This window comes from Clarias gariepinus, chromosome 16 (assembly GCF_024256425.1).
Source record: "Clarias gariepinus isolate MV-2021 ecotype Netherlands chromosome 16, CGAR_prim_01v2, whole genome shotgun sequence".
In the NCBI taxonomy this organism is placed as follows: domain Eukaryota; kingdom Metazoa; phylum Chordata; class Actinopteri; order Siluriformes; family Clariidae; genus Clarias; species Clarias gariepinus.
Genome location: NC_071115.1, coordinates 13,614,010 through 13,635,567, shown reverse-complemented (window position 1 = coordinate 13,635,567; position 21,558 = coordinate 13,614,010). Strand labels below are relative to the sequence as shown.

Here is a 21,558-nt window from a genome sequence, read left to right as displayed (position 1 = left end):
GTAAAAACAGTACAAACCATAGCTTAAAGATTGGACTTTTTGGAAAAGGACCATGTGGTCTAATGAGTTCTCATTGACCCTATTTTAAAGTAATGAGTATGTCAGGGTAAGAATGAAAGTGCAAAACTCATGTACTCATCATGCATAGTGCTCACTGTACGAGACTCTGGAGACATTGTTATGATCTGGGGTTGCAAAGTGATTCTCGGAGCATTAGGAATCATTTTCACATAGGTTCTGGCCAACACATTGTGTGCTGTAATTAAAGCTAAAGGCGATTGGATGAAATCTTAAAATGTGTGAAATTGATTAAAAAAAAATTGTACCCATTATTGTTTGTGATTGATGTAGTGATATTCAGCTTCAAAATACATAATATACATAATTTTTGTTCAATAACACCTACTTGATTGACAGTCGTGTGTCGAAAGCTTCCAGAGCGGAACACAATGTCTGCTTATTTACCTCATAATCCACAAATCTTACCCAGATGGAAGAAAATATTAATCACAGTCCCATACAAAATGAGCACAGATTAGAATGCATGGCACGGTGTATGAATGAATGTATGAATCATTCTCAAACGGTGACTCAGATTTAGCTGTGTGCACGCAACCACCCCCTATTTACATCTCATATGCATATCGCAAACCCATGTGTTCCTTATGTTCATCTCATTTGCAAGCAACAACACCCTAGTTTATACAGGTGTTGAGAAAGTAAGCCAAGAAAATCAAAGTGTTGATCCGGCTATTAAGATTCAAGGGAAGAGGAAAAGGATCTGAGGTAAGAAGTAGATGAAGTGGAGGAAAATACATTTCAGAGTTTGAAGTAAGTGGAAGTGAGAGATCCTTCCTTTTTTCAGTTCATTATTATCAGTTCATAACTGAAGTATTTTCAGTTCATTATTGCTTAACCATGAATCAACTGTGATTAACCTCATTTTTTGGAAAGGTGAGTCAAATTTCACTTAAATTTACATAATAAAATTTTTTTTGTGGCACAACTTGCATTTTAATCTCATTATACATGCGAGCAGTTGAGGGTTAAGGGCCTTGCTCAAGGGCCCACGTGGTCCAGGGATTTAAACCTGGGACCTTCCGAACGTTCCGACCTTCCTAATCAGAACGTCTCTGACAAAGTGTAGCACGGTAAATGATCCCCAAAAGTAACGCATCATGCCGAGATAAAAGAGGAGAAAAAAATCAGATGGGATAAGAAGCAAAGTAATTAAAGTATCAGTCTGGAAAGGGTTATTAAACCATTTCTAAGGCTTTGTGCCTTCTGCGAACCATGGTGGAAGCTATTACACATAAATGGAAAAACTTGGAATACATCCAGCATCAATACAAGTACAGGTGTTATTTAGCTGTTTTATTCACATACATTTAACCTTTTTAAGGTATTCATATGGAATATCATTAAGATGGCAACATTCTCTACAGTTCTCTCCAAGTCTGTAAGCTTGAGCAGAATGTTGTTTTTCAGCTTTAACGATCGAAACTTAAGGTCTGAGGCATTTCATTTCTACTTCATATGTTTCCCATAATGAATGCCCATTGTTTTTAACTTGTGATGTTTGTGTTCTCTGTACTGTAAATCCAGCTGTGTGACTGGCTTGTTGCCTGTAGTTAGAAAGCCTCTCAGGAGTCCCTGATGGAGTCGCACTGAGTTGAATAGATTTTGTATGCGCTTGATGGCAGCTATACTTTGAGGTCTCTTCTCGCCCTCGGCCTGATGAACGATCGAGTCACACGCACAATCTCTGTATCTGTCTCATTTGTTCTCTTAGCTTCAGGCCTTCCCATTTTTTTTCTTAAAACTGTGCAGAAGTTCTTGCTTATAGTTTTTTGCATCATTCCTGCAGTCTTCTTTAGCCTAGCCTTTAGCATGTGACTTTGTGACTGTGTGTGAGGAGCAACTGTAACAGAGAAACATCTGTAAGATCAGTCTCAGTGACGTCATGTGTCTTGGTGGTGCGAGGGTGCTGTTGTTTGGGAGATTAAACTTAGAGCTTTGAAAGATTGACGCATCGCTCTTATATAGTTCTAACAGGATTTAGACACAGCACAAAAAAACGAGCATCATTTATCAAGCTATATACAAACAAAATTGTTCGTAAATCATTTGGAGGTGCATTTAGCGTTTATGAAAGTGCTGTTAGTTTGGGAAATCATCTGTATCTCCTGCTACAGCTTATGAGTTTGTGCAAATGTACATGTAAGGAGACTCGCTAAATTTAAACATGAAAGGCTTCAAAACATTCAGAACAAATTGACAATTTAAGAAAAAAGAAGAAAAGTAACAATTAAGAAAAAATAAAAGTCTCTGTATAAAACCTATTCTGTATCAAATCTGGTAACTGTAAGCCAACATAATTCAAAAGACTGAGGGAGGGTTTTTCCTTTTTTTTTCTTTTTTCCTTCTTTTTTTTTCAGATGACATTTCTAAAATAACATCAGGAAGAATGCATTTGTGCACAAGAGGCTGAAGTGTGTGTGTGTGGTGTGCATCCACCAGTCTGCCATAGATTCAAAACAGATAAGCATTTTTTAATAGGGGTGCCCTGATGGCACCCGTATTGTTGTTGTGTCCAAATGCCATTCTTGCCTCTTAATGCGGGTTCTGCCGGTGGAGGTAGCGCTTCTCCCTGCCAAGAATGGTGCACTGTTACTTTTCTAAGGCATTTTAACCCACGTTTATTTCTGAACATTTTTCCTTTTTTTTTTTTCTTTTTCTTTTTCCTTTCAGTTTTTCCGATGCGGGATGGGGCAGTTGTATTGCCCTGAATTTTGCATACACACCCATAAAAATGTACATAGAAACATAGGTCTCAATGCAATGCAGTGGAATGAAGATACCCCTCCTCCACCACGGAGGAAAGATATGCATCGCTTTTGAGTTATGATGAAGATTTGTTTGGTACCCGTGCTGAACCAGTTTCTTTTTTCAGTCCGATCGGGAAACGAGACGCAGCACGTCCAAGGGTAGATTAAACTCCTCTACATGGAGAAAATTGTTAATTAAAAGTAATTAATTCATTAAAAAATGGCCGGATGCAGTAAGCTGTAAAAGCCACACCCCCTTGAGTCGCATACACAAACAGTCAGAGGCCGCATACAAACTGGCATCTTTCTAACGTTATGGGCTAAAATTAAGCTTTTTTTTAATGTTTTCCACAGGGAAAGAATGCGCCATTGCATCACTACTTTACAATTTGTCCAGGAATTTTATCTATTTTTTTTATCCTGTGTTTGTGTTCAAACTTTTTTTTTTTTTTTGATTTTGGACTAAAAAAAAGCGGTCTAGAAGCTTTTTCTTTTATGGAGTTTTGGTGTCATTAAATGCAAATTAGCGCCACTTTGCTGACACTTTAAAGGTAATTGGCATTTATCTATGCACAGATGCGCACACACACACACTTGCTGTCACTGAAACATGGAAATTTGACTACTAAATTTGTAGTTTTGGGTCAGCTTTAAAACGTTTACATACAACAAAGTCTGATTAATGAAGCCTGATGTTTACATAAATCATAGGACAGAATACATTCCATAACATCTTTTTGGATAACATCTGGTCCATTAAGGTTATAGCAGAGTTCAGATATCCCAATCGGAGAACAGGACATAACGAACGTAACAGGACGTAGTAAACACTACAGCAGTGCAACATGGCTTTCAAATGCAGCAAAACTGGTATTTGTGTACTGGTATTATTGAAAGTGGCAGGAAGAAGGACGGTGAAAGAATAACTTTATAAAGAAAGCATGAAATAAATGTGGGGTAAATGTTTGTCCTTATATGGCTGCTTTTCAGAGGACCAAACAGATGAAAGTCTGATTGAGCAAAATCAGGACTATAGTGAGGATGTGTTAACACCTCGAGGCAAAGTGTGGGCAGAAGTAGCGGATGTGCGTCGTCATGCATGATCACAACAGCCTTGGACAGCAGTCCTTTGCATTTAATGTGAAATTTAATAAGCATCTCACTGTTTAACTGTAACGAGCACTGTTGGTTGTTAAACTTTTTTTTCCTGATAATGTTCCAATACTGGCCCTTGAGTATCTCAGAAAACTGTAAGCATCAATTTTCCAGCTGTTGGTTGACTTTTGAACTTTTTCTTGTTCGGCGATTGATGTTTTTCCGCCGTTTACTCTTAGACTCGTAGTGATGAATCCATGTCTCGTCACCAGAAAATTATTCTTTAAAAAGGAACTTTCACCTTCCTTAGTTTGAGAGTTCATTTCGGTCCATATTTTGTCTGCAGATATCGCAAGTGGAGCATCCATTTTTGCTCGCGCTGCAGTTACGTATGAACTGATGTTACACTTTCACTCCTCTACAGCAGTGACTTGGGAGCCCAGAACGGAAAATGCTGATAAGACAGTACGGCTAACCGAAGTTTCAATATAAGCAGGCTGTCGATAATTTTTTACTTGTAACCTCGTATAGTTATTTTTCTTTTTGGTGTATATTCACACAAGCCTAAAGACAGAAACAAAAGCACTTGTACCTCATGTAATAATACAGTAATGTGTGTAATAATTCCATTTTTTCATTATTCAGTCCTGATTGTGGAGGAGGAATCTTGAGATTTTAAACCCTTTTATACATGTATCGTTTTTTATATATTTATATATCTATATATATATATATATATATATATATATACATAAATATATATATATATATATATATATATATATATATATACACTTCTGTCTGTCCGGCACTTTCTGTTTTTTTTTTTTTGATGCAAAAGATGATTGCATCAAAAAGCAGGACTTTTTTAATTCCCTCAACGCTGGAGAAACACTACATGACTACATGATAGGATTGTGTAAGAGACTCAGTCCTAGTCCTTCCCAGTCTGCACAGTTTGTCCCCAGTTGGCAGAGCAAGTTGGCACAAAAATCTGTAAGTGCATGTGGGGTGCAGGATCGAATCGGCAAGTGTGAGGAGAACAGACTGAGAACAGACTCCTCCCGACGTTAGTCACAGGATATTAAACGTTTGATTTTTTTCAGAGGCGACTCTGGATGCTGTTGTGTAGTGTACACTGGACATCACCAATGAACATAGAGGACGTGGTTTTTCTGGGTAGTTAGTTTGTTTATTTATTTAGGTATTTTTTCAGCACAGATGGGTGCGCATATTGAAACTGAAGTTGCCTGTCTTGCGTTCATGCACAAGATTTCTGTCTTTTTTTCTTCTCCTTCGTTGCCTTGAAAGTTTACTGGCGTTCCAGCGAGAGTTGTCGTAGGAGTTTGGTGTATTGAGTTGGCCTCCAGTTAGAGTAACAAGTTGTGTAGTGTGTGCGCGCGTACGTGTGTGCGCGTACAAGTATGTATGTGCAAGTATACAAGTGAGTGCGCTTAAGTGTGTGTGTATACAAGTGTGTACGCGAGTACGTGTGTGTGTGTGAGAATCTAAAGTAAGGTGCGTGCGAGTGTGTGTTCACGGTACCAAAAGCAGACTAAACCATGACTTGCACACCTCTACACCCCTAATTAGTGTAAATGAGGTCACAGCTCACGCAGCCGTCTAATCATCTATAACATACGTACTGCTTCCTCCCTGTTACAGCCTCCTGCATGATTTCTGGCTCATTCATGGTCCTTCTGACGGTTATGTTTCAGGTGCGCTGACTGTGGGTTTGGTGAGACAGTGTCAGACTATCCACGGCCGGGACAGAACCTGCATCCCGCCCCGATTGCCTCCTGAGTGGGTCACCACGCTGTTCTTCATCATCATGGGTATCATCTCCCTCACGGTTACCTGCGGCCTTCTGGTGGCATCGCACTGGCGCCGCGAAGCCACGAAGTACGCTCGGTGGATAGCCTTCACAGGAAGTAAGTGTGTGACTCGGCTCCGGTGGGAGAACGCTCAGCAGTCAGACGTGTATGTGGAAAGGCGGCATGCTGCTTTTAAATTCCTGATTTAGTTACTGTTCCACGTCTTGCTGAGTCAGAGAATTTAATTAGGATCTGAAACCTGTCAAAAACAATCTTTGCAGTCTGCCTCTATAGATTGATTATGAGATTGGATTATGTTCTGGCTTTGCACAGAGAAAATCTAGAGAGCTGTACTTAAGCCAAACAGGACAGAAAAAGGATATATGATAATCATTTAGGCAAAAAAAAAAAAAAACTTTCTTGGCTGATCTTACTTTGGCATTCTCATTGATGAATAAATTGTACAAGATTTGGTTTCTTGTTACCCCTGAAACTTGGTTACATCTTTTTTTCAGGGTACCAAACCTGAAAAGTACAAACAAGTGCAGATAAGGGAGGGAAATGTCAATCTGCATAGTGTGTTAAAATAGTATAGTGCTAGTAGTATGTTGTTTGTTAATATAGTCATTTGTTTGTGTATTCTGGTAACTGGTAATGTTGCGATTGTATTTGTTCATGTTATGCGTAATACCTGAGGATTCCAGTAGAGGGCACCATAATAGACAAACATGGTGACACTCGACATGCTTGGTTTCCATGTCCTGCCAAGTTTGTCAAACGCCATATAGATCGGGTAGGACTGCGGACCTGGTCGCACAACAACTTTTTAAAACTTTCCGTCATTCTTGCTGTGCCTGCTGATTACATCACCCCCTACCTTTTGCATGCATATTGCATCTTCAGTTCAATTTTATTTTATTTATATAGCGTTTTTAACAATGGTCATTGTCTCAAAGCAGCTTCACAAAATATTAAAAGCAATAGTCAAAAGCAACTATATTTCTGCCTGAGGAATGACGGTAATGATAGCAAGCAGTGTTGCGTGGACCAACAATGTGGTGCGAAAGTTCTTCAGGCTTTTTGTAAAGGCTTCAAATTATGGATTGAGGACAGTTCTTAAGACCACAATATCTTGGCAAATTAATGTTGCAAAGCATGATGCTTTCAAGGTGGACTTGGCACTGCGACAGTGGAGTAACCTACGCTCTTTTATTCAGTAGCTCGTTTAGATGCATTGAACTGACCGTTTTTTTTATTTTTTTGTTTTTTTAATTCCTTTCCCATTTTGTTAAAATTAAAAATTTACGACAAACATACTTGAAGACCTTGAGCTTTAATTTTGCTTCTGCCTCGTCGCTTTAGGCTTAACAAAAACATCCACTACGATTTACTCTGGCTTAAAAGGCTTTGGTCGGAAAGCTCTCTTAAATCTAAGGGTGGAGTTTTATTTGGTTTGTGAATACACATAAAAAGATAGCTGCCTTGCAGGTTTTATTTCCCTTCAGCATGTGGACTATGCATGCTCTAAAATTAAAGCATGTACCTGGCAGTCATTAGTGAGATAGTCATCAGAAATATTCCTGTTGATGGTCGCACTAAGTGGACTTTTTTGTTGGTGTTATTGTTTTGGTCTTATACAACACCTAGGCCGTCAAGCTTTAATTTCAATTCTAAATCAGGAATCAGACTCAGAAGGAATTTCAATGCTGGTAAGGTGTGCCCCCTGGTGGACAGAGTGTTTAGTCCTCCAGATGGACGAAACGAATGAAAACGTGTACGAAATGGTGCTAGTGCATGCTTCTGGTACTGCACGATGCGTCATTCCCGCCTAAAAGCACATAAACAGCACCATGGTGATTTCCATAAAGTACAACAGACAACCTGGAAGGCTGTTTTATGTCTCTTCACATAAACGCAAATGTCAAGAAGGAAGTAAATTAGTCTCCGTTGTTCCCGCTGCTAGAGGATGTGTGTAAAGGGAAAGGGTTCTACAGAGGTTGTGGCATGGTGACATTACCCATGTAATGTCCCAAAAAACAAACCAATCCAGAGGGCACAGCAGTTTATAATTTAGATTGCATTGCTGCACCGTCCGGTTGGAAATCTGCAACGTGACCTAATTTCCTTAGAATCTTACTCATCTCTGCATCGGCCTGTTTCGTCCCAAGCACCTGAGCCTCCCATCTGCTCTCCACTAACTTCCGGCCAAGAAAACGCTTTCACCTGCTCTAGTGGTTTGTCCAACATCGTGTCTGGACAAATCACATCAGTTTTTGGTTCAGCATGTGCTCCTGGAGGAATAAAGCGCTTGTGCTGTTTTGCTTGCTTTCGCTGCGAGACATGTTGCAGTCAGCAGGGAGCATGTCAGAGGTCTTGTGGATGTGCTGCGTCACTGTCTTGTTCTTTTAAAATCATTTCAGCTGCACCTTTAAGAGAAAGCATTCGGTTTTCTTGTTCTGGACTCCATCTTTAGGGAACACCAAGAGAATTAAATTAAAAGAAAAGCCAGAAATTTGGACAGACTGTAACTGGCAATTTCCTCAATATCCAATAAACACCATTGCATTCGAAGGTCAGCGGTTTTTACAAATATATAATGTTTTAGTTTCACATATCCTTTAGCGACTATGTTGAATGGAAATGTCACTCGTGCTTCAGTCTATTTCGGGCTTGTCTTTTTGTTTTCAGTCATTGGGTAGAGGTCATGACGAACAAGTCTAGTGGTTTTATAACACAGATGAGGAAAAGAGCTTGTCCAGGAGACCTTTTTTTTTTTTTAAATACAGCTTTTATCTAGAGGATATTTATATGTAGCTGGTGCAGAGAGAATTAGTTTGAATGTGCTGAAAATAACCATCTGCTGAAAGGTTGTGTGTGGGTGTAAATGTCAGACATTATTTGCAGCCACATTATCAAGTGACAGCTCACCAGTGCAGGACTAGCGGGCCTATAAAATCACATTAGATAATAAAAAGCTATTACTAGGCCAGCGCAGGTTGTGATCTCGACCGGACCCGATCTCTGTGGGAGTGTTTTCTTTTGCCCGCTAACAAATAACATGCTGACTTCAACCTAGGAAAATTCCAGCATGACTTGTGTACAAAGCACTGAAATGCACTGGTTCTTCTGGTGGGTGTGGGTGTGGGTGTGGGTGACATCAATCGACTAGGACAGCTTAGGAAAGAGCCAAACTCGAAAGACTGACCAAATGATGGTGTTTAGTCCAAGTGCAGCAAAAGAAAACCGTAAGAAGGAGGGAGAATGTAAGCAAAGACGAATTGGATCTAAGAAGTGGCAGAATATCTGTTATAAACCGAGCTGACTATAATGATTTCTTACAAATGAAATTGTGGCTGTATTTGTTTGTTGTTTGAGTTCAAATTTTTTACTTTTATAGCTGCATGTGTGTTTTTTTATACATCTGTTGCTATTGATATGTTTTCCTTCAAAGTCAAAGATTGTGAGAACCTGAATTACAATTATAAGATTATTTAATGTTTTTTATTTATAATTTTTTTTATTGAATACCATGATATAATTTTTTGTTCTCATATCTCACTGCTAGTGTGAAATGTATCAGATGGTGGCCTCTGATGCAGTAAGTCCCAGACTTACGAACATTTAAGTTACAAATTTCCGCAGATAAAAACATTCGTAGATGATTTTGATAGACATTTTAATTTGAAAAATGAACAACTCTTGGTTTACGAGTGCCGAGTATCATGTAGCACGCATGCGCTTCTCGTTTGATGCCGAGAGTCACGTAAACACACCTGAGCCAGTGTTTTTCTCTCTTGCGCTGCGGAAATGTGGGTAATCGTATCCCCTGTGGGTTTTAGTCTCTTACTGGTACAATTAACATCCGTGCACACGTTTACTGTTTACTATAACATTGTGACATTGTGTGTGCGCGTGTAAAACATCTTTGTATGCGTGTGTACAGCGCACGTGCACTGTTTCTTATAACACACGTGTGTATACGTGTAAAGCAAAAGAAAGTCTCATTAGAGAGGTTAAATATCCATTTACTTTGTCCCTCATATCAACCTGCACTTTGTCTGTGCGTGTCATTCTGCGTGCATAAATGGAAACACATCTGTCTGAATTTATTTTTCCTTTATTTTAAAAGGTAAAGTGCAGGTTCATTTGTTTTATTTTTATTTAATATTTTGTATTAATAATTTTTATATGTTTATTTTTTAGGCTATGGAACAAATAATTTGAGTCTCCATTATTTCTTACGGGGAAGAAATAATGTCAGTCAGAGTGTTTTAAAATACAAGCCCACTTCCAGGACGAATTATGTTCGTAATCCAAGGTTCCACTGTACTTGTTACGCATGTTTGGGTTTTTGGCCACATGATTGCAGTGTGAGGATAGGTATGTTTTTTTTTGTTTGTTTGTTTGTTTGTTTGTTTTTGTTTTTTTCCCCTTGATTTTCTTCCGAAATTAGTTGTGTCCAATTCCTCCCCGTCACTAGCGGGCTCAGCTAGTCCGCCGATCACATCTTTTCGAAACTGCCTGCTCACGTACCGTAACACACTCGGAGGACAGCGCTATCCGCTCCTTCCGCTTGCGTGAGCTTACAGACGCCCCCTGATTGGCTGTAATGTAAAAGCACTAAGCATCTCTCAGCAAAAGAAAACGGTAAGAAGGAGGGAGAATGTAAGCAACCATCTCTCCTCTGAGAGAGCTTGGTCAAAAAGCTCTCTCTAGACTTTCAGCTAAGAGAGGTTACAGCATCACCAATCGATCGCATTTTACCACTGCGCCACTCGGAGGCCAGGTATGTTTTACATTGTATATTCGTGTCGAAGGTATGACTCACTGTGTCTCTTAAGAACAAATCCGTCTTATGAACATGATTTCAGAACGGACTTCCAGGACTTTAGAATGGTTCTTAATCATTGTTGCTGTATTTAAATACTAAAAAGAATATGAACAAATCACAGACATGCGTATCCCTCCACTCATGGTTAAGTCTAAAAGCTTATTTTACCCATACATATGTTCAGCTTTAATGGAGAATAATTACTTGTGATTCCCGCTCAAGCCTGAGTGTGTGAAGGAGTGGGGCAATATAGACTGGGGACGGTGTCAGGATGCATGGAGATAATGGAGCTGTCAGGCTGATTGCTTTGCGAAAGATCACAATGTCAGTCAGCCTTATAGCAACTAAATCAAAGAGGTACAAAACAAGATATTTGCGCTAATGCACTTTTTATGTCAAAGGCCTGTACCATAAATGCTTTCTCTTTCTGTAGATTCTTATAGACTCTTCAACTAATCCATTCACTAATCATCTTTAGGGCTCTCCCACTATCCTTAATCAAAGGAAATGCAAGTCATGTAGGTGTAAAGATGTCATGTGCTTCAGTGCTGTGCATTCCAGTTGCAGATTAGATCATTTCAGTTCAGCTCTGTCTGCCCTCCTGGTCGTGTACTATATGAGTGCATTATCAGAAATGACTAGTGCAAGGTACAGGATTTTTTTTTTTGCCCATTTATTGCATGGTTATATATAGTTTTTTTTGTTAGCAGTCAAACTTTTTTTAAAAAGGGCGTGTCTTTAACTCAACTAATTCAATAAATACTACAAGCAAAGATAAAAAGAGTTCAAAATTTGTAAAGTTTTTACTGTCTAGTTTTGGTGAAACTGCTGCCACTTGTAGTGTCAGATTTGTATTCTAGTCTTATAGGAAAACCATCTCCTTGGAGATTCTGCTGTTTTACCCAGTCCGTCTCAAAGTTTACCATTTTGAGATGCTTTTCCTCTCTTAAAGTAGAGGGTGGTTGAATTTCCATGACCTTCCTCTCAGCTCGACCAGTCTGATCAGTCTTCTCTAACTTCTTCAATTAGCCAGATATTCCCCTCACTGGATGTTTTTTGTCTTCCAGACCACTTTGTGTAATGTCTTAAGACGTTTCAATCCCAAGAAATTCCAGGAGTCTCTGCAGTTTCCGACCCATCAAACCTTTCCATATATATGGCACCAACAAGCGTGTCACAGTTTTCATTACTTCATTGTTTAACGTGAGCATTAAATCAAGCATGTGACGCATGTCTGCATAAATGAACACACGATTTGGATTCTTACATATATTTTTGATCCCTTTTTACACGGGTAAAGATATCACACATACACTTATGAACATTTGGAATTGGTCACAATTTTCACAACATAAATGTGTGGTGGTTTTTTTTTTCCTTTCCTTTTTTTTCCTTTTTTTTGAGTGTGTGGAGGACTCATTTGCATATAGTGGCCTTCTGTGCTGTGATTATCTCAAAAGCCAATATTGCAGCAGCAATTAGTAAACAACATATTGTGCAGCCTCATCCCTGGTCTGTCAAAAACATGAGCAAACTGATGGAGAATGAATAATTAAAAAAGGGAAAAAAATAGAACAAGTCCTGATCGAGCTGTTCTGCTTTCAGTTAAACCCTCATTGTGCTATCAAGTCTTATGCATATATGTAACGCCATTTTTACTCTACCCCAAGTCATGTCTAGGAACCTTGCTACTGAATATTGGATTTATTAATGACCATGTGCACTTATTTCGCGTATTTAATAAGGTTAATGAATGCTGACTACTTTCGCAAAAGCATGGCCAAAAGAATACCGCTAGACAGTGAAAAAGGTAAGAAGACAAAAGTAAATTTGGAAATGTCGATTTATTAAGTTAAACATCAGCAGGGCCTCCAGGGAGGCATTTCGCTGGAAGTAGAGCCCCCGCCGTTGCTGACCACTTCCACCTGAATGAGGCACTTTGTGTGTGGAGCACAGTGCCGCTGGTGTGCCACCTCACCACACCTGGGAGTAAGCAGTCCCTCAGCAAGTTATATTCATGCTGTCATAACTTCTGCAGGCAAATATTATGGCACATGAGCAGGCAAAGGCATTGCTACAATCATCTGTCTGTGCTGCGTCTGGTCTACAGAAGAAAAAATAAATAAATCACAGACCCAATCAGTACAGCTTTGTTCTAACTTTTAAAAAATAGAATAATAATAAATTATATATATATATATATATATATATATATATATATATATATATATATATATATATATATAGCAAAGTAATAATTTGTCAATAAATCCTCGCAACTCAGGACATTATTTTAATCCTTCTTGTATTAATGTTTCAGTCAGAGAGACTTATAACCAGAAGAGATTAAAAGTAAATGTAATACCGCAGTGAATAATCACTGTGACAACATTAAAAACATTAAAAAAGAAGGAAAAATTTAAAAAGAAATCCTGGCTGTGCTTATACCAGGACAATTTGGAGCAAGGTCAAAAAGAAGCATCCTTCAGTTTAAGATGAAAAAAGTATCTCCAATTTTAACTAGGGGGGAAAAAAAAGCTAATTTTTGCAGTTATTTGATCAGAAAATAAACAGCAAGGGGTTCAGTTTGAACTCAAACATCAGAGCAAAGAATCGAGAGACGATGCCGTACTAGGAGGAGAAGACAATACATTACCGGAATTAGTGATTTTCTGATCCTCCAGTAACACTGATGTTGGGTTTGTTGCATTTTGTACGTCACACCTAATTTAAAGCATTAGCACCGTCTAGGAACACAGCAGCAGGGAAGTCTAAATTCAACCAAAGTTGTACCTTGAAATTGGATCAGCCCACAAAAAGGAGCTGTTAGTCATTTGTGAAGGGTAATGTCAGTCCTGACCTCGTTTTTTTTTTTTTGCTTCTTCTGATTATAGTGTGGCCCATCTTGTCCTACAGACATATATATGTATATATATATGTGTGTGTGTGTGTGTGTGTGTGTGTGTATATATATAACATAAGATATAACATCATGGTACGCCGTTAAATCCTGAAAGCAGGATAACACCCTTAACTGTGATTTGAATTAATAAGCTATTATGCTTTTTTAAATATTATCTTTCATGCAGTGTCATGTAGCTGTATGTGAACATAAACTATCTGCACTATCTGTGACGCTGACAGTGCACGATAAATAGAGTTTTTGTCTATAAAAAAAAAAAGAATCGGCTCACATTCGCATAAACGAGTCTTTAGCAAATCAATTTTTTTTTTTACTATTTTTACAGATCCACGTCACTCCGTAACATATTTGCATAATGCCCGCCCATGTCTACGTCGCGAACAACTTGCCCGCCCACATTCTACATCACAAACAATTTGCCCGCCCACGTTCTACGTCACAAACAACTTGCCCGCCATCTTACAATTAACGTTACCACACTCTTGTTAATGTGACCAAGCATTCATGCCAGGTTTGCTTAAACACTTTAATATAAAAAAAAAAAACAATAAAAACGAGAGCACACGAAATCCTTTTTAACTGTTTATACTCCACCATTTACCAAAACTGAACCTAAAACTCGCGAAGTGGCAAGGCGCATGCGCACTTCGCGTGTGCGGAGGCATTTTTTTCCTCGGGGCTCGCGTTCATGCACACATACAGTTTATTATATATAGTTCGTAAATATTGTTTAGATCTTTGTTTGGTTGTGGTGCACCTTTTTCATTTAATTTATTTAGTCTTTTATAATGCACGTTTGCTTTGTCTACTTGTTTGTGTTTGTCCTTTTTTATCACCGGCATTTTAACGCAACACAGACACAAAGATAAAAGATCTCCCGATTTTTGTAGCCAGAGTTGAAATAGAATATAGAATAGAAAATATAAAATTAGCTGGTCATTACACGGTAAAACCGACGCCATCTTTTTTTATGTATTGACGGGTCTTTTCTATGTATCAGAGCCGTCGTTTAGTTACGGTCATGGGCATTTTGTTTTCCGACACACACTGTAGCGGTTAACCAGTCATAAATCATGGTGCCATCTGACCAATTACAGCAGTGAGCTGTACACACACATAGACACACACTCGCCTTTACTCGAAAGGAGTTGGGGGTGGGTGGGGGCTGTGAAGGCGAGTGTGTGTGTGCGCGCGTGCTTCTGCTAATTCTACTAATAAGCTAATATGGTAGTTTTATTTATTTGATAGTTTATTTTACATTTCTTGTTTGTAAAGGCTAAATATAAATAAAAAGTGAACCTTATTTTTTTGGTACTGTTTTTATTATAAGAAAAAAAAAAAAAGAAAAAAAAAAAATATATATATATATATATATATGTGACAACATTATCAGATGCGTTTTCTAGCTGAAAGTGCTTCTATGGCAGGTTTTGAATGTGGGTTTTGGCAAGCAGCTGCTCTATTCTCACTTCTGTTGATCGTGCAGACCTTCACACATACTTGCGCCCGACAGTTAGTGTAATTAACAGTTGTAATTTAGTTATTACAAAATCTGGGACATAGAGTGATATGTATAGTTAAACTCCGCTCATGGAATGCCCACGTCCAATCAGTTTACTCGATCAGAACTAACTGTTTAAATTAGCATAAGTTAAAGCTTTAGAACTTTAACTTTGTAACTGTAACTTTTCGGCAGAATTAAAAGCTCTCCCTAGAAACAGATGCTGTCACAGATAAAGCACACGATAATGCTGGCAGTAGTATAAAAATATGACTGGATGGCTTAAAATTAGAAAAAAGTCTTTAACTGTCCAGTTTTGGTGAGTCTGTGCCAGTGATTCTTGTTTTTGGAACTTCTCGTAACCTTAGTCAAGCTTTAATGAGTTAAACTTTAAATGAGATGCTGCTCCTTATGGTAGTATAGAGCCTTTTTTGAGTTACACTTCCTGGCAGCTCAGACCATTTTCTCTCTGTTCCCTCTGATCTCTCTCAACAGCTAGGTGTTTCAGTCCACAGACCCTCTGCTCGCAGGATGTTTTTGTTTATCAGACCGGTCTGTGTAAATAATACAGATTGTTGTAGATTGACCTTGTCTGGCACGAACAGCCATGCCACAATCGCGTCACAGAGAGTGCACTTTTCCCTTGTTCTGATTCTGAAGATCTTCATCTGCATGATTTTATGTGATGTGCTGCTACCACATGATTTCAGATGGCTGTTTCGATGATGTGCAGGTGTTTACAGGTCATTCAGTGTGGCTCTTGAGTGGTCAGATTAATGGAAAGCTAGAAAGAAAGAAGCTTTAATGATCTTAAAGAGTATACCAGTAAAGTGCATGCATACATAAATAAATAAACATACATATCCGTCTATCTGTCTACAGTGCTGTAAAAAAGTATTTCCCCTTCCCTGCATTTTTTTTTTTTTTGCATATTCGTCACACTTAAATGATTGAGATCATCAAATTTCTTTTAATATTACAAAAAGATAATTGAAGTAGAGTAAATACTAGAGTAAAGTATTTAGTATAGAGTAAAAAAATGTGTGACAAGTTTTTAAATGATGGTTTTATTTATTAAGGGAAAAAAGTTTATTTAACCTGCCCCCTAAACCTAATGACTTGGTTGTGCCACAACAACTGCAATCCAGCGTTTTCGATAACCGGCAGTGAGTTTTCCACATCGCCATGGAGGAATTTTGGCTTGTTTTTTTTTTATCCATCCTCATTAAAGGGTTTTCAAGCATGAAGTGCCTGTTTAAGGTCGTGCCACATCATCTCAATCTGATTTAATTCCATATTTTGACTAGGCCACTGGAAAACTTTTTTTTTTTTTTTTTTGAGCCATTTGGATGTGGCTGCTGTGTTTCATATCATTGTCCTGCTGCATACCACAAGTGCGCTTGAGGCTGAGGTCACAAACTGATGTCTGGACAAACTTATCACACCCCCACCACTATGTTTGAGTGTTAGTATAATGTTCATTTTATAAAATGCTGTTAGTTTTATGCCAGATGTGAAGAGATGCACACCTTCCAAAAAGTTAAATTTTTATTTATAATTTCAAAAACTGCATTTTGTATTTTATTTCATTTAAGTGTTACAAATATGCAAAAAAAGAAGATAAATCAGAAAGGGGAAAATACAGCACTGTAACTCTCTCTCTCTCTCTTTCTCTATCTACCAATTCATTTAAAAATGAAACAAAACAAAGGCACTTAGGAAATGTACCCGACAAATCAAGACTCTTATATTTTAACCTTATATATTATAAAAGGTTTCTAAAGTGTTTTACACTTTAGTTCAGTTCAGCAAGATCATTATAATGCCCTGATTTTAGGATGGATGTTTTAAAATTATTGTTGAGCCACGTGCTGTGTACGTGTGAGTGTGTGCAGTTCATGCTGTGCTACAGCAACACATTCATTTACAGTACAGCAAGTAGCTCCTTTTTATTCTGTGATGAATATATGACCTTCAGACCTCTCCTCCTCCGTCTCTTCTCCCTCCTCCGTCTTTTCTAAAAGAGTTCTGATTGCTTTCGGTTGATTTTAATTAAATCATCAATTCTTTCACACTCTCTGCTGATCTCCAGTTAAAGCTGACATGTTTAATCATAGCTAAGCGGACCGCTGAAAGGTGCTATTATCCCGCTAATAGCCGTTAACACCATCCTGCTCGTGGAGCTCTCGATCCCAAACGAGCCGCATCGTTTACCATTCGAGATGGAAACAGGACAGAATGTGAAGAGAAAAGGTCTGTTTAGTGTCAGCGTTATCGATTAATTACATCTTTAAAGGAAATTGATTCTTGCGTACAGGCCACCAGAGTTATTGGCACCCTGCAAGTGACTATTAAATGAATGATTGTGCATGATATTACTTTATTTAGATTGATTCAAATGTGTCAACGCGGCACACTGGTGCAATGACTAATTTGTCAGTATTTATGCAGAAGCACGCGGGATTGGTCAGAATTTTTCTACGACAATGAGCAGGGATGAGCAAGTGAAGAAAGAAGGCAGTCCAAATGTAAAAAACTACGAATACAGTTTTAAAAAAATGGGAAGAATTCCCATCACTTATGATGTCACTCCCTGATTACCCCAGCTTGTACTAGTTGTACACTGCTGTGAAAAAGTATTTGTCCCTTCCTGATTTTTTTTTGTCACACTTAAATGACTCAGGTCATTAAACAAATTTCAGTATTAAACAAAGCTAACCTGACTAAATACGAAATTCTGTTTTTTAAATGATGATTGCATTTATTAAAGGAACTGTCCAATCCTGCCTGGCCCCATATAAAAAAAAGTAATGGCTCCTGAACCTAATAACTGGTTGTGCCATCCTTGACATCAGCAACTGCAATCAAGTGAGTCTTTCACATTGCTGTGGAGGAATTTTGACCCACTCTTCTTTGCAGACTTGTTTTAAATCATCCACATTGTAGCTGATTTAAGTATTACCAGCCGTTAAAGGTCATGCTACAGAATCTCAGATTCAATACCCTCCAAACCCAAGTGCGCTTGAGCAAAATCTTTTGACTATTTCCACAGGGTCAGGCAGGTTTGGTTGCCTTTTTTCCCAAAAATAAAATCATCATTTAAAAGCTGCATTTTGTATATATTTAGTTCTCTTTTTGTGATATAAAATCTAGTTTGCTTATTTCAGTCATTTAAGTACGACAGATAGGCAAAAAGTACAAATTTCCTCAGGAAGGGAGGAAATACTTTTACACAGTACTGTGGGACGGAGAAAAGCTGGCTGGTGAAAAAATGAGAAGACAATAAAAGAACATTGACAAGCCATAGTGAGACTGATCATATCCTGACTTTTATTCTGACTTCTCTTTCCTCTACTTTATAGATGATTAAATCCCACAGTCTTTCTAAAAGCTCTTCGATTAAAGAGTCAGCCACTGCTTAATTGTTATCTGAATGCTTGACCAAGGCTTTAACCTGTCTCCCCCTCCCCTCTCCTCTTTCCCGCAGTGATCCTGTTCTGCATGGCGGCGCTCATCTTCCCCATCGGCTTCTACATCAACGAGGTGGGCGGCCAGCCGTACAAGCTGCCCAACAACACCGTGGTGGGCTCGTCCTACGTCCTTTTCGTGCTCTCCATCTTCTTCACAATAGTAGGGCTGCTGTTCGCCGGGAAAGTCTGCCTGCCCGGCTGAGGACGCCGTCTCCTTCAGGGATCGTCCAGGGAGCTTTTGGATGATTTCATTTTATTTTGCGAAGAGGAACAAAAATAGCAGCGCTCGCCGAGGAGAAGAGCTGTCAAACGTGTGGTGGTGACACTCCAGATTAACTCAGAACATTCCAGAGCACTCACTCACTCGTTTACTCACTCACTCACTCTCCGCACAGCTTGTGGGCCCCGTCAGCGTCCCCTAGACACCAACCTGAGCTTATTTGTCGCGCCTGTCTTTGTTGCACTTCGGATTGTCTGTCCGACACGGGACAGAGGAGCCTCGGGATGGGATCGCCTCGGTGTCAGGTGATTTGATGGCTCATACTCATGATTTCATGCTTTTTTTTTCGTCCCTCATGAGCTTTTTTGTTTTTGTTCAGTTACTAAAATTTGTACAGTTTTGTATGGATACATCGTCCGGGTTTGCTAGAAGTAAGACTTGAGGCTCCACATTGCCTTTGTCGGTCCCTTACTATACTACAGAGCAGAGGAGGAAAAGGGATGTGCATATGTGAAAGGACTTGGTGGAAAACACTTCTTTTCTTTTTTTTTTTTTTTACACTACAGGAAACAAGCACTAGGACTGCCGGTCAGGACCCTGTGAGGCCGTGCCTCACTGTGCTAACTCCCTCATCTGAATAACTTGTTAAACACACACCGAGAGGTCTGGCGACTAAAATTAACTTCGGTCTGCCCTTGTATACAGCCTGGGCTCAATCATGTCAGTGTTTGAGATGGAGGGAGAGAGAGAATCTGTCCTTTAACCTGATTACTTCCTCCCTTCCCACCGCCGCCCTGGTTCGTCCTCTGACTCTTGGGATATGTTCGGTGTTATTTGCTAACGTGCCATGAATCTGTTTCTGTTGTACCAGTACTAAGGGCAGACTCAGTTAGAGGGAGCACTGTGTATTAAAGCTACTAGTATTTGAAACACCGCAGATGTACAAAAAAAAAGAGAGAGACCTTCTTACCTCATCGTTTTTTTGTAATTGAAACCTATTTTTTTTCTTGCTAACCATGACATTGTGTGCCCTGTAAGTTATATCTTGCCTTGGTCAGAGACATTTATTGGAAAAAAAAAATAATAATAATAAAATGCTGTGATCATTGCAAATTATTTATCTGACACTGAATAAGACGGGAACAAGAATGTGTCTGCGACGTCCTTTTTTTTTGAGAAATAATCTTTATTTTAAAACAGTGTGTATCATGCAAGAGTGTATATTTACAAGGATTTGGAAATCTGTATTATTTTGATGTTCGTATGAATTTCATTGAAGGTCAGTTTTTGTTTCCCCCTCTCTCCTTTCGAAAGGTTTCTCTGTATCAAATCTCTTGCTCTTATTGTTTCTTGTTTTTTTTTTTTTTTGACCCAGGAAAGAATTACCCTCCAACAAGTGAACGCTTGCCTACACAGTTGTTATTTTAATAATTGTATCACATCTTCAGTAAAGGATCCTTTTTCTTAATAAGAAGAAGTGCATCAGGCAAAGCGAAAAAGTATTCATGCATACTTTGTGTTTTAAACCCAGGTATAGAAGTCTAAATCAGTTCGCTGAAATATTCTTTATATGTCATAAACTCCAGTTTGTAATAGGAATTATTAAAAAACAAATGACGGGTTGAGTGTGTATACAGTGGGGCAAAAAAGTATTTAATCAGCGACAGATTGTGCAAGTTCTCCCACTTAAAAAGATGAGAGAGGCCTGCAATTTTCATCATAGGTATATACCTCAACTATGAGACAAAATAAGAAAAAAAAATCTGTGATGAAAATTACAGGCCTCTCTCATCTTTTTAAGTGGGAGAACTTGCTTGCACAATTGGTGGCTGACTTGCCCCACTGTGTGTGTGTGTGTTCGTGCGAATGCATTCACACTAAAAAGGCAGTCTGTAGTGGAAACGGCTTTGGATTTAGGGGGGAAAAAAAACACGGAAAGGTGATGAAACAAATAAGAGTGACTTTACATAAATGTTAAGAAATTATAGGTATTATTTATGACTACAGGCATACAGTTATGTATGAATAACAGTATTATCTATGAAAAAGGATATTAGCGTTCCTTGTGCACAGTTACTGTTAACAGATTCATATTACTGGCAAGACAAATTGTTTTATTGTTTTTGGGTTTTTTTCTTTCCTTCTGCTTCACTATTTCACTGTATAAAATAAAAAAGGCATTAAAAAGCCTTAATGGCGGATATGAAATGAGCTTCTCAATTCAGTAATTTTCTTATTTTAAGCTTTCCAAGACATACGGTAGATGTGACACTGCGTTGTGGAAACCGATCTTGATTAGGAGTGTGTGTGATTAGGAAAGGAACTAATCTGTGCTGATTTTCAGGAACATGATTAAGGTGTGTATTTGTGTGTCATGTCTTATTTATTAGGCATGTGATAAAATTTCGAGTCCTTTTTTTTTAAAGCGGAATCTAATCTAATCTGCCGAAATGAATGATGAAGAAGCTTTTAATTCTCAACCTACAATTCCTGCATCTATTTCTGTTGGAATCACACATTTAAGCCCGCTTTGGGCCAGTGCTGTCTTTTCTTATGTAACAGTGATGAAGACACCTAAATCGATGCAGGAAATGATCAAGCAAATTTTGCTATCCAACACCCCAAGATTCAAGCATTTAGCTGTGCCAAGGTTTCATTTTCTTTAACAGCAGCTCTGGGAGAACAGCTATGAGGAAAATCACAGAATCTTTTTTTTTTTTTTTTTAATACGTGTAAAAGTTGATTTTCCTATATTTTCCATGAGGATCATTTTGAAACATTTATTCGAAGTTCCACTCTTCCGCAAATAGATGAAAACGAATGGTTTTCTCTCTATCAGGGCTTCTCTCTACCAACACAAAACATGCATTACATTT

General features: G+C 38.6%; 1 protein-coding gene across 1 annotated transcript in view; it reads left to right on the top strand.

The window, feature by feature from the left end:
• mosmoa (modulator of smoothened a) overlaps nt 1-20,884 on the top strand; it is a 44,927-nt gene extending 24,043 nt beyond the window's left edge. Inside the window, exons 2-3 of the mRNA XM_053515484.1 lie at nt 5,642-5,854; nt 18,480-20,884. Of these exons, the coding sequence (XP_053371459.1) occupies nt 5,642-5,854; nt 18,480-18,664 (398 nt within the window). The 3' untranslated portion in view covers nt 18,665-20,884. The remainder of the gene's footprint in view (nt 1-5,641; nt 5,855-18,479) is intronic.
• Nucleotides 20,885-21,558: the final 674 nt, after the last annotated feature.